The sequence below is a fragment of the Athene noctua genome, chromosome 12 (assembly GCF_965140245.1).
Source record: "Athene noctua chromosome 12, bAthNoc1.hap1.1, whole genome shotgun sequence".
NCBI lineage: Eukaryota > Metazoa > Chordata > Aves > Strigiformes > Strigidae > Athene > Athene noctua.
The window spans coordinates 3,366,782-3,382,997 of record NC_134048.1 but is presented as its reverse complement, the minus strand read 5'-3'; the positions used below and the strand labels follow the sequence as shown (position 1 = coordinate 3,382,997).

General features: G+C 41.2%; 1 protein-coding gene across 2 annotated transcripts in view; it reads left to right on the top strand.

The window, feature by feature from the left end:
* UBE2D2 (ubiquitin conjugating enzyme E2 D2) overlaps window positions 1-16,216 on the top strand; it is a 29,876-nt gene that overhangs the window by 10,391 nt on the left and 3,269 nt on the right. For both annotated transcript variants that reach the window (XM_074916416.1, XM_074916417.1), the window contains exons 2-5: window positions 755-818; window positions 5,482-5,513; window positions 5,600-5,677; window positions 5,766-5,871. In XM_074916416.1, coding sequence (XP_074772517.1) covers window positions 755-818; window positions 5,482-5,513; window positions 5,600-5,677; window positions 5,766-5,871 — 280 coding nt within the window. The remainder of the gene's footprint in view (window positions 1-754; window positions 819-5,481; window positions 5,514-5,599; window positions 5,678-5,765; window positions 5,872-16,216) is intronic.

Below are 16,216 nucleotides of genomic sequence, written 5' to 3'. Positions count from 1 at the left end.
GAAACTTGATATAGTTGAGAAGTATTCTGAATTACTCAACCTCTTTAGCCAGAGCAATTGAGACTCATAATAGGATTTCTTCAGAGGAAAATTTGACTGACACGGCTACTTGAAAAGTGAGTATTTCCATTCATGGGTTAGCAGTTCTATAGGTACAGAAGGCCTTGTGTTTTACTCCATTTAACCACCTATATTCACTGATGCATTTAGCTGCAGATGAAACAACCACAGGTTATTGAAGCTTTCTATACTACAAAAAGGCCACCGAAGGCTTGAGATGATGATAAAGTAGATTGTTATAGCTGGAGCAACCTGGGAGCTTTTACAATACAGGGGATAAAATGAGGCTGATACTGAGAGTCATTGGATTGAGGCCATCTTATCTCTCTGACCTGGAGATAGTGGAATATATAATACCTTAGTAATGCTTGGCATCTCTTAAGTTCTGTTATCAATGAAGGCAAATTGATAGACCCTATGACTTGATAAGGATTGCTGTGACTTAATATTGTGTGGAAACCTAGAAAGGTAACTGATGCATATGCCAAACGTGTTACCTGGATTTAAGATGCAACTTTGCTTTCCAGGGTCCTGGCTGTTACTTTTGTGGTATTGCTATTCTTGTGGTTTCAGAAAACTCCCTAATGTGACCATTGTGTTCATGAGCGAGAATGATAGCTAAAGTGCCACTAGTAGTTTTTTAGCAATAACATAATTGCGTTTGAAATTAAATAAACTGTTCCTATTTTTTTAGGAGTTGAATGATCTGGCACGTGATCCTCCAGCACAGTGTTCAGCAGGGCCTGTTGGTGATGACAGTAAGTATGTTACTATCAGCAAACACATGCAGTGTCTTAACTTTTTTTTCTTCTAAAATGGGATGTCTGGTTCCTTAGTAAGGAGAACCCTTCTGTTTCTTTTGGTTAGAGTACTAAATACTACTCCTCATACTAATCTTAAATTTGTTGCCCTTCTGTATCTCTTAATACTTCCTTTGTGTATCACTAGAGATGTGTGTTAGTCCCATTTTATTGATGGGCCAGCTCTGGTCTCTGATGACATCTAAATTGCATCATTTGAATTAACTGTTCTGGCATTCTCATAGGGTATGAAGTTAGGAAATTTCAGTAGCTCTGTGGCCAAACCAGTAAGCAGCTGCATACAACTTTGAGCTTTGCTATCTAAACTTTATATGGCATAATCACATGGCTGTAGAAGTGAATCTATTGCTAATACTAAGTGCTAGTACAGCAAGGTCAGGGTTAACTATTTTACACAGAAGTTAGTCAACACTGCATTTTTTTAAAGATTTACATGTAGTCCTTGGGAATAAGATGCTAAAATGTGAATGGAAGGAGAACTAGTTGGTAAATTAGAGCTTGAATCATCAAGTGATGCTAAGTTTTTTTAAAAAATTTCAATAGTTACTGTGGTCAAATGAGTTAGAAGCACTGGAAACATTGCTTGTTCTTTTATCTGTTCTGTGCTATTGTATTATAGGGCAAGCCAGAGTATAAGAACTGAAAACCAGGTTTGGCTCTTAATTTTTAGACAGGATTTCACTCAGTTTTGAATACTACTTGTGGCTTTCTCACTAGCAAAATCTAAATGTCCAGATCATGGTGTCATGACTACCTTGTCGCTTTATTTGGACATAGCTGCTTAGCTGTGAGATAGAAGGTACAGGTGGAGTGTACTTAAGTCCCATGGTACTGTTCTGTTTGAAAACTGTACTCAAATCAGTCGGCCCTGCAAGGTTCCATGTAAGGGATGGCATAGGACAATCTTTTTGGCCTACACATCAGCTGGTTGTCTCCTGTGCAAGGTTATTCACCTGGTGTGTGATTTGGAATTGTTTTTCTGTCATTTCAAAGTTCCAAGGACCTGTGTTAAAGCAGGAAAAAAAGCAGTTATTTAAAGCCCTACCATGACTTTTTTTTGCCTAACATTGTTTTATAGTAAGATCTACTGTCATCTTGTGCATCTATTTTTGCATAGGGAGGAGGGCAAGATATATTGTGTGATTTGACTTTAAGAAGCATCTATATAAACACCATTATCTTATTTGTAGGTGATGTTCCGCAGTCTGCTCTGATTAGCTGTGAATAAGGCAACTTAATTTTTTCCCTGTACTTTACAGTGGTTTTCTGTGAGAGGCCTTTAAACCGCAGTGGTTTTTCAAGCTGTACAGCCTTCTCCATATGAACTAGGATTTTACGTTTTCCAGTGAACCAATTTTTTTTATAGCAGCATTAGACTCTTGGTCATAGCTTAGGTGAGCAAGATCAGTAGGATGTTTACAGTGAGACAAGAACACTTGCAAATTCACCTTTTGCTTTATAACTTTACAGTGGGCCCTGGGGTAAATTCAGGTACTGCGTATTGACATTTAATGCACAGAATGCCTGAGACAAGGGAGTGAGTTTTGACTTGTAGCAGATCTGCTGTGTATAAAAGGCTACCTAAGAGCACTTGGAGGGTTTGACTGGCATGTCCATTAAACAGCATGCATTGAAGTTGCTGTGCAGCATGGTCTCTGACAAGGGTGCTGTTCAGCAGAGCATCCAAGCTCATAAGAGTAGGGGATGTTTAAGCAGGGAAACCCTCAATCTATGTGCTAAGAGCTCTAAGCTTGGGTATATTGTTTCTAAAGGGAAAAATATATTAAGACACCTAATCTCAGGGGGCTGTGCTTCAGCCCTGCTGAATCATTTCTGAACTGTTCAAAATGCTGAAGCTTATAGAAACTTGCACATTCCTATAGAAATCTAGGAGTAGATTTAAAAAAGCACTTGAAACCTGAGAACAAAAATACTAAAATTAATGGAGATGTTACTGTTCAGCAGTGCTTTTAAACAAGTGGAAGCTGTGTTTGGTTTTCAGGGTTTTTGCAGTAGTGTCAAGCTGTTTCTAATTATTCCACAAGTTATTTCTGCTTTCAAAACAGTATTTCAAAAAAGCTGGTAGTTTCATGGAAGAGAAATTACTAAGATGTAGAGTCAGTTTGCGGCTCTTCCCTTGAATTATCCAGTGTGACTTGTGCCATGATAAACTACTTAGTTTCCAAAAACTATCAAAGGTGATGGAGATCGTTTGGTGGAGGAGGTGGTAATACAAGTTGGTGAATGCTTATAATGGAAAGTTACTTCTGAATACAGAAAACTTTAATATTCAATTATTCTCCTCGTGCCACCTTTCTGAAAGACCTCTAATGAAAGACTTTCACTGTTGAGAGCAATGCTTTGGGTGTAAGTGGATAGTAGTGGCAGCAACAGAAAGGTGCCTTCTCTGAGATCCCTGTGCCCTAGGCCTGCCTCAGTTGCCTTGCCAGAATGACATTTCTCAGAGTTCAGGACATGCTGTGCTTGCAAACTGGTATCCTGTGGCTAGTTCAGCTGATGTAAACTGTCCCCAGTTATGTCCCTGTAGTTCATAAACTGGGAAGTGAAGAGCTGTTTCTGCCTTGGTAAGTGTAGGGACAGGGTTTTCCTTCTCTTGGTAATGTAGTTTTAGTCCTCTTCCACCTGCCTGTTGCCTTTGTTTTGGAAATATGCCTGGGACTGAATTACACTTGTACAGTTTGAGTGCTGTGCAGTGGCTTAGTTTGCTTTTGAACATGTATCTATGCTTAGCTACTGAAAGTCAGCAACCCCATTAATTTGTAAATAACTTCTTGAATGGCTGATTTCGAAGTAAAGAATCGGTTGAAATAAGCTCTGTGACAGATGCATCTTCTAGTTTGTCAAACTTGTTCTGGATATTGTGAGAATCTAAAGCTCAGGTTAAATAAGCACTTGAGCATGGGGGGGAGGGGGAACCCAAAACAACCATACCACCCTTACAGCTTGTAAAATGTTAAGATTCGTGGTGAAAATGTTTTTCTTTCTGGTTTCTTGTTGGGTTTAAGACAATAGTTGATTATATCGGGTTTTCTTTTTCAGTGTGCAGAGGTGTGCAGGTTAAGGTCCAGTGCTGTCTGTGTACTCCTATGCAGTCACAGTCAATCTTGCTAGCATCAACTGATGCCTGTCAAATTCTTGGTGTTTTTTCTGTCATTAGCCACTATCTTCACTGCTGGGTTTCTGCTGCCCCTTTGTCCTCACGTTCTAAGTTTCCCACTGTCCTGCTACAGGAGATAAGGGCTTCCATCATGTGAAGCTGTCTGAACCCTTGTAAAATGGGTAAATGCTACATATGAACCACTGTCTTGATTTTTTTGACTCTACATTGAATGCAGAGTTTCTTAAAAGGCTAGTGTGTTACCAGCTGCAGTACCCTTTGTAACAAACCTGCTGCTCTAACCAAACACTCTTCCCCTTGCGTTGGCAGGGCTGTTCCTGCTTTCCCCTTCCTTGTATGAGATCACAGTTGTAATGCCTGTTCTGTGTGTAATTAAAAACTGCTTGTGCTAGATTATAACAAGTAGTGCCACTCTGGGCCAAAAGTCATTTTGGCCCAGCTGGTCTTGAAAGCTGTTGACACCAGTTACAAGATAAGTTCATGGCTGCAGGTGGCTTCAGCTTCTGTGTCTTGGAGACTTACCTTGCAGCAACTGGAGTCTTCTGCCCAGCTTCCCAGTACTGAAGATACGATGTAACTGACGTTCATGCAGAGGGAAACTTCCCATGATACTATTTTACAAATAATATAAGCTGGAGCTCTTTGCACAGGCTAGCATTAGAGCCTTTGGGATACGCAGGAACCGTGAGAACTTCCTATCATGTCTCATACAGATTAACAGCTTTGTTTTCCTTGTTTTCTGCAACATAAAGACATTCTTCATGAACCTTCTGTATTACCAGATTAAGATGTTCTCTCGGACAGATGCATATGAATGAGGCTTAATTTCTGTCCCTTTAACCTAAAGTGTGTACTGGCACATCCTGAGCCGACTCGTTCTTGCATTCTCTTAAGACTTGTATTGCTTTATGCTGCTTTAATGAAATCTTGAAGCCTCTGTGGAGACTAAGCTTAAACATTCAGTGAAGATACCACTGTCTTAAATTACCTCTTTACATACAGTTTATACAAAGCTTAGGCTTACTCTGCATTTGACTAAGGAACTGTGTAGGAGAGATCCTGCCTAAGAAAGGTATGAGTTCATACTGTACATTTGCCATGGCTTGCTCTAAGAGGGCAGTCATTAGAAACTGGGCTTTGATTCAGGTGCTTCATTGGAAACCACAAAGTAGAACTCACAGTTTTAGGTCTGAAAAGTTGACAAAACTGTGTTTTTTTTAATTGTAATAGGATTTTTTCGCAGGGTGTGTGTGTAGTACCACAGCAATCCCAAAGTATGGACCAAGTGAATGTGGAGTGTGGAGTACTTTGCTCTGTCTCTTTAATTCTTTGGCTTGCTTCCCTGCAGCCTTTCAGAAGGCTCTGTTTTTAAAATAGACTTTTATTTGCTGCTTTGTCTGGAAGAAAGTAGTTCATTACTTCGAGCTTCTCCAAACTGAAGTAAATCTTTCTCTTTTTCAGTGTTCCATTGGCAAGCTACAATAATGGGACCAGTAAGTATGAGAGAATTGATGTTCATAGCTTTTTATGACTAGACTTCTTAACTCCTGAAGCTGCAATGATTCTTTTTCATTAACAGAATGACAGTCCCTATCAAGGTGGAGTATTTTTCTTGACAATTCACTTCCCAACAGATTATCCCTTCAAACCACCTAAGGTGAGTGGCTCGTACCATAAATCTATTCATTACCATGTGGTGTAATGTATATTTGTGAGCCTACACTGAAATTTTCCTTCTTCTGCAGGTTGCATTTACAACAAGAATCTATCATCCAAATATTAACAGTAATGGCAGCATTTGTCTTGATATTCTACGATCACAGTGGTCCCCAGCACTAACTATTTCAAAAGGTACCTCCAATGCTCATTTGATTTTGCTCTGCTGAAATGAATTAGTGATTTGGATTGAGAATGTAAATACCGCTGCATTCCTGCTGTCAACCATTTCTGTGGTCACTACTTCAGTCTTGTGACTCTACATCTAGCTTGCAGCCAGTTCATGAGCGCAGGATGCTCTGAACATCCAATTTCCCTGTGACCACAGGGAGACTGTTCAACTTTGCCAGTGGATCAGATAAGTTGCTACACTAAGTATGTAGTGTTGCCACCTCACCTTGGGCTGAAGACTTAAAAAAAAATGAAACCTAGCACATGAAATGGAAGACTTCAATGTTCAAAATGCACACCAAGTAAAATACAAAGGGGAACAGCTGTGGCTTTTAAAAAATGGTAAAGCTGCTTTGATTCTTTGTAATTTTAAAAAGTTGTTTTCAGGTAACATCAGAACTTAATGTTGGTCATTTTTTAACAAAACTTTCAATGATACGGATTCTAAAGCATATTTTAAAACTTAACTAGCTTGCACTATCTCTTTTATCTAAATGCATCCCCTGTGAACTGTGTTAGCCTGTGGGGCACTGGGGTATATCCTTTGCCTAGTTAAAGCAGCATTCATATTTAATGTAAAACAGAGGCTTTAAACACTTTGAAGACCCAGGTTTGAATTTTTTTTGGCTACTGAAACTGTAGATCTACAGTTTGTAGATCTAGCCATGGTTATTGAGAAATATTTTGGGTCTCTTCTGTGCATTGATTGTGTCTTTATCATTCTATTTTTTAGCTTCTCACTGTCTTCATAATTAAATGTTGCAGTCATTACATTTAATTACAGTATCCTTCACATTGTGTCCCAGCTCTGTGAGGCTGTCCTGTTGCCTGTAATTCTTCTCTCCAACTACACGTGATGTTTCCAGATGCCTTTTGATTCAGACAGATGACTCCTGGTAGCCCTCCCTTGGACATCATAACTGTCTCCCTTTTACTGAACTCACAAAAGTTCTACCTTCTGTGTCCAGCTAAAGGCTTCTGCATTTGTAGAAACAGGTGGAAAGGCAAAACAGTATCTCAACTTGTCTCTTGACAGAAGTGAATCTGCTAGAGTGCATGCAGCTGAAAGTCTTCACTGAGTTGAAAGAACTGAAGAAACAGTGCCAGTAAAGGGAAAATGATTGTCAGGTTGATGCAACTTTCCTTACAAATGCTTTCAGTCAAGTACTGGCTACTGTTAGAAGCACTAAGTTAGTACTAAGTACTGATGTCTTACATTTTGATTAAATTGGTGTATAATTGGTTAGAATACTATAGTTGGAGAATGTAATGTGGCACGGCATCTTTAATTTGATTTAGAGCATCTAAAATGACCTTATAGGCAGTCGGGTGGTAGCAGACTTGAAAATACTGGAAGATAGACTGGAATTAATAGTTGGAAAAAGGCAGTTGGAAGAAGATGGATCAAGAATTTAAAAGGCCAGTTAAGGGCATCAGTGGACTGCCTATTGATGGCTGTCAGCTTTAATCACTCACAAAATATATCTTAACATTAATTTTGCAGCCCAGATACAGTTGTAGTATGCTTTTAAGATCATCTTCTGTTCTCTGCCTTGAACTCCTTTTCCTTACCTCTTCAAACTGCATCCTCATAGCTTAGCTAGAGTAAGCCATGCGATTACTGTGTCACTTAGCACCTTCTGCTGTCCCATCTCCCTCTTAAAGTATGCTCCCTGGGGTTAGGTGTCTTTGTATTCCTGATCATTTTTCACTCATTGCAGAAGAGTTCATATGAATGCACGCACTCTCCTGCATATAGATCTTGTCAGAGTTCCCTTGCTGTTCATTTCATGGAGGAGTTAAAGGCACCAAAAGAAATTCTTATGACTATAGAAATTCAGTGTACTTCCTTGGAAATAACAGGGACATCTTGTCAGAAGGCAACTTCAACTTAAGAAGTCAGACCTGATCCTTAGAAGTATTCCCATCTTGAGCAAGTATAAGTAAATTCCACAAAGACAACTTGAGTCTTTTAGGGTGGAAATCTTGTTTTCAGTCAGGTTAGAACTATGTTGTTAAAGACCTTGGGGCTATTTCAGCTCTAGTGACTCTTTGGTTAGCTTTATCAAAGAATAAATGTGATGCTAGTAGGAAAAGCTGTTGGGTTGGGTAACTTAAAGTGAATAACAAAAATTAAGACAGAAGTTATTCAGCATGAAACTTGTATCCCTTCCAAAGCAGCAATTTAGTATTTCTAGTGTAACTTTCTTAGACTGTTTCCTGAATTGTACCACCTTTTAAAAGAGGATGCTTTTGGAGCAAGCTGTTAGAATTTAAAATCTGTAAGCAGATGACTAGAACACAGCTACAAAAAAGTGTACTCTCTACTGCTAGTGAAATTAGGGAAGACTAGAAACAGTCCTTCTAGGAAACAGCTTGTAACACAGCTTTCTCCCTCTGAGGCATCTGGTAGGCAACATTATCAGCAGCTCACATGGGCTAGATGTACTATACAGGAATTGCAACATAAAATGAAGATGTTTTTCACCCTAACCTGCAAGGAGAAAGATGAAGGGGTATACAGTGACTTCTTTCTAATCTGTAATGCCACTTTTTGATGGAAACACAGAAGTAGTCAGTGCTACTTAATCCATCCTAGGGAAGTGGTAATGGTAGGGATCTTGGCTCCTTACACTCTGAAGGCTGCTCCAGAGGGCACTTGGAGTATCTGGCTTGGGAGCCTGCCCCTGCCCTCTCTGCTGGGTAAGATAGCAAAGGCCTGAGTGTGGGGGCTATTGGAGCAGTTTTACTGGAGCTAAATAAATAAGGAAGTCTCTCCCTCTGTAAGCAACTTGATAAAGTGATCTTGGCTGCGATGATAGCAGTGAATAGCATCTTGGGTTTTTTTTCTCTCATTCTAAATGTTTGTTGTGCCTAGACTTGCTAAAATGGCTTCTGAAGAACTGGGAGAACAACACTGATTGTCTCAGTAGAATAGTTAACTTGTATTGGTAATTCTGAAGTAATTGTTCTTTAAAGAATACATGTAGTAGAAGAAATTATTTCACAGTAGTCTGAAACACCTTGGTGGTTAATTTAAACTCCAAAGCTTAAGCAAAATGCATAGGCTTAAATTAAAAATGTTATCTTAAAGTTTGGATAAATAAGAATCCCCGTTGCCTTAAACAGGAGGATAAAGTGTTTTAAGATGATTATAACAGTTCTCAGCCATTTTGGGGAAAAATCCCACTTTCTCTTGATTTTGGCAAGTGGCTGTGAAAGAGTTACTGCTAAACTGAACTACTTCTTCAGGCTAGTCTGAAGGTCAGGCTAACTTGCTTTATCCCGTCCCACTTCTCCCCACTGTGTTCTGTAACTAATGGACCATGAAGTTTGTTAGGTGTGTTGGAAGACCCTGCTTGGTGAGTGGCAGAGAATAACTTCAGTCTCACATCCAAGAGTTGAGCTCACACTGCTCAAACTCTTCCATGACCAGTGCAGTGCAAATTTTCTGTGGTGCTGCTCTTACAGGTGTTCAAGACTTGCTTTACTAAGACTTACTGGGTGGGAATTTCCAAATACCCAGCAACCTAAATGAACTTGGTCTTCACAGTGCAGTTTTCAAAATCAGGAAGTCTGTTTCTCATCATCCTCTTGGCTTTTAATTTGCCTGTTACAATGCTCACCCAAATCACTTGGGGGGGGGCATGACTTCGGCATGTAGCATGGATCAGTCCCTCCCTGTGTGCTGAGTCAAGGTTCTAAGGGAAACTTTAATTCTTTTGCATTTCAACTCTCCTGGAACTTCAGTGTAGCTACTTCTGTAGCTTCCCAGATGCTGCCCTTCAGCAAAGAAGGCTGCACGAGGAAGAGTGCTGCTAGCAAGTCATGGGAGGTGAACCTTCCCCTCTGCTTGGCACTGGTGAGGCCGCACCCAGAGTGTGGGTCCAGTGCTGGGCTCCCCAGAACAAGAAAGGCATCGGTGTACTTGGGAGAGCCCAGTGAAGGGTCATGGCGCAATGAAGGGACTGGAGGATGTCACACTGGGGACAGGTTAAGGTAGCTGGGACTGTTCAGCATGGAGAAGAGGAGGCTCAGGGGGATCTTACTGATTTATATAAATAGGTAAAGGGACAGTGCAGAGATGACAGAGCCAGATTCTTCTCAGTGGTACCCAGTGACAGGAGAGGAGGCAATGGGCATGAACTGAAACACAGGAGGGTCCCTCTGAATGTAGGAAACTTTTTTTACTGTATGCTGAGCACTGGCACAAGTTGCCTTGGGAGGTTGTGGGGTCTCCTACATTGGAAATACTCAAAAGCCAGCTGGACATGGTCATGGGAAACCTGTTCTAGGTGACCCTGTTTGAACAGAGGGGTTGGACAAGATGATCTCCAGAGATCCCTCTCAACCTCAACCAGTCTGTGATACACTAGGAAAAACTTAACTTTTCTTCTCTTGTCACCAGAAATTGTTGAACTGACTTAGCAGGAATTCAAGTTGCTTTGAAGCAAGAAGTTTAAACTGCTCAGATTTAAAGGTACACTTCCTGTGAGACTAGGTAAGACTGATGGAAGAGTTTGAAATGGAACTATGGTTAAGAAATAGGATGTAACTTGAGTGAAGTCTGGAGTTGCTCTAATTTACTCAGATTCATTTTTCCCATTCACAGTCAGAAGCCAGTCGTTTGGTACTTAGCACTTGAATTCATTGGACAGTAGTATCAGTTATGTTTTAATATTAAAATCTTAATGTTTGTCAGCACTGATAAAACTTTGACAACTTTATGCCTCAAGAGTTTCAAAGGTCTGGGGCCTGAAACTCCAGAGTAGTGATTGTATAGGTGAATGGTCCTTCCAGGAGTCAGATTTCTGCCTGTTTTTGAGGAACAGAGATCTAAGCAGTAGTGGACTTTGAGGAGGCTTTTGGCTGTCAGAGTGATGATTAGGAAGAGAGGAGCCCTAGCTGGTGTGAGAAGCAGGACAGCTGGATAAAGCCTCCGAAATAGAATTAAGAATTCTTCAGTAGTGGTATGTGTCCTAAGCTCAAATTGATGCTAGTAGATGTGTTTCATAATCCCCAGAATGCAAGGCTGAATTAAGCCTGAGCTGACAAACTATTGTTACTTTAATATTCAGAAACTTGGCTGGATGAGCTGGATCAAAAAGTACAGCACTGTCTGTTGGAGCCTGTGTCCTGGTCTCCTGGAGGGTGACAAACTGCTTTCCATAACTGCCATATTTGTCACTCACCTGGGGCAAAGCTGGCAAGATGGGCTGCCTCCATTACTGTGAACTCATGACACTGGCATGGTGTCCAGGAATGGATGCTTCCCCATCTGACAGCTCCACATCATATGAAGGAGCTCTCATACTGGCAATCTTGAGACTACTGTGTGACCTCAGCCAGGACAGATAGCTGTCCTGAAAATCTGGCATATAAAGTAATTGTTTTATCAGCTTGCTTATACTTTTAACAGAAATTTTGTTGGTCCAGTCTCTGTGCTTACTTAGAACTGGAACTTCTTTTGGTGGGAGAATACTGGCTTTGAGTCTGCTGAGGCCTTTTACTCCATGCAGGAGTTGAGCCTACAGGAATAAATTTTTTTTTTAAAGGCAACTTACCTGTTCCTCTCACTCTATGATTTAATGATGTACTTTTTGCCTTTAATATAAAAGCTATGATAGCAGGGGCTTTCAAGGAAGAGAGCTAAGGCTTTCACTCATGACCCATTTTTGATCTAAGCTGTTTGCCCAAGAAGAAAACACCTTTACTTCTAGATGAATCCTAAAGTGGCTTCTCTTCTTTAGAGAGTGGTAACTCCACCAAACAGCTGTCAAATCACAACACAGCAGTTAAGATGTTTCTTCTGGGTGGCTCATTACCTTGAAGGAATTGATGCTTGCTTTTTATCTCCCTGTGGTGATTCAGCTGGAGATTCCATTGCTCCTCAGATTCTTCTCCTTATCCTAAAGTGTCCCATAGACAAACTTTTTACTGGAGCAAGTTTTGTTTGCAATTCCAGCTAGGATTGAATGGTTGTATCTATAGTGGCTAGTGTCCTATGTTAAGGGAACAGCTGGAAGTGGTGGATATTAGACCCATTCAGGCTTTGCAAGCAAAGTGAATGATTTGAGCTTTGCATTTGGAAAGTGACTTCTGCACTGAGAATGCAGAGATAATAATCAACTGCGTTTAGCAACCTTTTGGAAGTCTGTTCCTTACCTATCATGTTTTGGGCTTCTACATGAAAAGCACCTACGCTTTTTGATCAACTGGGATCACTGTCTCAGTACGGGCTGACAGAGCAGAACTTATACTTGCCTTTCTACTGCTGATATATGAAGAACCAGAAGGTGTAGCTTTTGGGTCTTATGTCATGCCCTAACAAAGCTTAGAGTTTTTCAGTGATGACCTGGACTGCTGAGCTGCTGTAGAAATTGGCTTAGCCCAGTTGACTTAAACATCAACAGAGTGTGTGCAAAGGTGTGTTAGTGCTGTGGCTCATCCATGGCTGCTTCTGGCTCCTAAAGACCACTTCCAGGTCAGCTGCATGCTCTGGACATACAGGGGTGTGTCATAGCTGCATGATGCACTTGGTCATAAAGTCATCCTTGACATCAAGGGGAGTTAATTGCCATGTATAAGTTGCTAGGCATCTTTGACTTCCTTCCCCTGATGACACTCTACAGAAGATGTCTGTCTTCTGGCCTGTGGAACTTACTGCCCCTGCCTGGAGCTGTTGTCTTGTGGCTTTTAAGAGTCTCTTCAGCACTGAGCTCTAGGAGCTTTGACATGCCTTAGACTTGTATGAGCCAGTAGATGTTCCAGTAGGCAGATGGGGGTTTAAGTTGTTTTCTGTACTGCTCATTTGGCTAGTGCTGCAAGGATCTGTGGTGAGCTGACAGTGAATTGTCCTGACTAATGACTGAGCTGCTTCATAGCAGAAGCAGCTCAGCGGTGGAGTTTATATACAGAATTTGCGTCTATCCTGCACATTCAGTCTGAGGCGTGGCAGAACCAGGAATGAAATTGCTCATCAGAAATGACAGGCTACTCTTAGTGATGTAAGAGCACAGCACAGAAGCCTGTTGGGAAGGTGAGGTGGGTCCTGCAGTGGTGAACTGTGGCTAAACTTGTTGACAAGCTGTAAGTGGCATGATTATCTGCACGGAGGAGCTGCCTTGAGAAAGATTGTCCTTGAGTTTTCAAGTGTTGTGTACTCTGTAAAGGGAAGACTTGCAGTGGAAACTTGGATCAGAGTTACACTGGTAGACCTCATTTTGCCTCAAAGAGCATGTTGCTGGAGCATTCTTAATTAAGTGTTAGGTGATGATTCTGCTTGATGAGAGTGCATTTGTATCACTGCTCTATGGGGAAACTAAGCCCATTACTTTTTTAGAAACACTGTTAGCAGTCTTCCTGCTTGGTTAGTTTGGGTCTTCCAGTTCCTTGGTCCGTGATAGTCCGCAGCAGTAGGAAGCCAGCTAAAGGGTAAGTTGTTGGCGTTGATGGAGATCACAGTTGAAGTACTGGAATTAAGTAGGCTTGCACGGTTGGTGAAATAAAGCAAAACCAATCTTTGAATGAAAGGGAGTTTTAAATTGACAGTGTTTTAAGTTGCCTAATGGTTTCCTACAGGCTGGACTGCTTTGACAGTTAAGAGTGAAGAGATCAGAAATAACTCTGTACTTGAACCCCTTGAATCAATGTGAAGTAAAATTTATTTGCTGACAAATATTACTGACAAAAATTGAGACTTAAATTCTGGAGAGTGCACACTTCTACTGTATCTCTTTCAGTGAAAGACATGAGAAGGGATGCTGTCAGACTGATACCACTAGGGCAGCTTTGTCTATGGTTGTGCAGGATGAATAGGACAAGGTGTAAAACAGTGTTACTTACCTGTCTTGTGTAGTTACTCAGCCTGATTCTGTGGTTATAAAACTTCATTTTTGTGAACTATTTTTAATTTTCTTCTGCTAATGTTGTAGTCATTTGACTAATAAATGTTAAGGCTTTGCTGTGAAATTCATTGCAGCAATACTTGATTGCAGAAGATGGTCTGGAGATTCTCTCTATTCCACAGTGTTGGTTTAATTTGTTACTCTAATGCATCAAAGGACTCTAATACACAGCTGACACTTTTAAGGATAACTTCCTCTTCCCACTTGCACTTGGCTCCTTTAAACTTTATGAGAAGGTACCTTCTTCCAAGGGGTTCTTTGTAGTGGTCTGGAGGCTGCATACAGTGGTTGGTCTAAAATGTGAGTATATGCAGTGTTCTGGTGGAAAACCTCAAGAGGAACTTCCTGAATTTCTTTTTAACAGATAGCTAGGTTCAGTAGGCTATTAAAATTAAACTAGTTTGGATAACTCAGTTTAAAATGTTTTTCTTGCTGAGGCTGTGCAGATAAAAGGGAAGGATGTGAAGTTACCAGTGAGAGCAAGCATAATGGAGAATAGTTTTGATTAATGAAGACTTAAAAAATAAAGCAGCTGAATGTGGCAGTGCAGCTTGAAGCCAGTCCATTTCTATTCAGTGTTTTTGGAGTGACACTTCTTATAGGACACCTGCTGAGGAATGAAATCTAGAAATGTGTTTTGAAGTGATTGACAGAACTAATCACAGGAAGAATTTAGCTACTGATTGAGTTCTAACAAACCACAGTAAAGAATATTAGTGGCATGGGATCTGTTTTAACGGCCAGCAAGTACCAATGATACTCTCATGTTGATAGCCTGTAAACCAAGAATGAAAACTCAAGCTGGGACAGTGGTTAACTCTCCCTTTCCTTTCAGCAGATGAGGTGCTGTTCAAGGCAGACTTGCATCTTGCCAGCCCAAACTGACTAGTGGGCAATGACAGCCTGTTGGACTGCTGTTGCTCTGGAGGACACAAGACAGCACTCTGGTTATTCTGGTGCCCATGCTGACTAGCAGCTGAGCACCACCTCTGTCTGGTGCCTAGAGCAGATGGGGGGGTTTGCAAGGCTGATGTGAGCTGTGCAAGGAGAAACTCCTAACCAGTGCTGTGAGTGCTGAGGAAAGGGGGGGTATGGTGGTTGGGGAAGTTAGGCCGAGAGGGCTGGACAGACTTGCAGTTTGGTTCTGCTGATGAAGGGTGAGCTATCTTGTTCAGAAAAATCCATAGTTATTAAAGGACTGAGATAAAACTTGAAGGAGTTGTTACAATAGTTGACCAGAAAACTTTGGATTTCCCATGGCTTCTGTTAAAGGAAGGGGACTGGTGTTAGCTGTTTTACTCATCCTACCAGCTGAAGAAGCTTCACTGCCCAGAGCAGTGTAGTCTGATAAATACAGAGAGAGGAAAACAGCTGGGGAGATCACTGTTTTTGAAGTTAAACTGACTGGTGGCAGCAGGTGGATGTAAGGTGGCAGAGATTCCCATTGCTGAATGCTACTGGGAGTTTTACTCAGTGTACGTGGGAGGGGAAAAAGGCTGAAGCTGATGGAAAGTGCTACAGGCTCTAAGCATGCTGTGCCCCTTGCTAAGGGACAGCAGTCTGGGACTGGGGGCTTCTATGTGCCTCCAGCACAAAATGAGCCTTAGCACTCTGAAGCTGTGTTCTGAGAGGTAGTTGAATAAATGGTCCCAGTGTCAGTCAGTGGCAGAGAATAACTAAGCTCTTAACTCTTTCAGGTTCTTTATTCTAGAACAAGAAATACATTCACTTCAGTCAAGAACACTTTATTACTAAACTTGTTCTAATAGCTTTTAACTTTCAACCGATAATTTGTTAGTGAAGGGTCTGCAGAAATACACAGACAAACTGAACTAACCGGGCTTCTGGGTCCGTGGTGCTCCCATCACTGAGCAGCTAGCTCAGTTAAGACCTAGTGAAGCTTTCACTTTTGTCCCACTTTAAAAATCTTCTCCAGTTCCAGTGGTTCAGACCTGTTTTCCCCCTTCTCTCTGGCTGCATTTAGCCATTCTTTGTTTTGTGGCCTCTGTTTTAACCTATCTTAAAAACAACAAGAGAGTTATGGAATGTGTGCTGTTCTCTTCCATTTTCCAGCTGATATCTTTCAGCATGGTAGCTCTGCCTCCTGCTCTGTAGCAGTAGCAACCAATGGAAGTTCAAACAGATTTGTGTTTAGTGCCTTCAAACTTCCAGCAGCTGTCATTTCCAACTTGCTTGGAGGATGCACTGTGACAACTCTGCTGTTGCTACTATTGGTGAAGGGGCATATGGAATGGCACCATTTGATTAAAACAGGCTGAGGGAAAGCAATCAAAGGAATGTTTGGCATTTATTATGGGGGGGGAAAATGTCCCTGACATGCCTCACGCAGTGTTATCCCAATATGCTTTGCTTATAACTTACTGCCTTCTCATCTCTTCTAC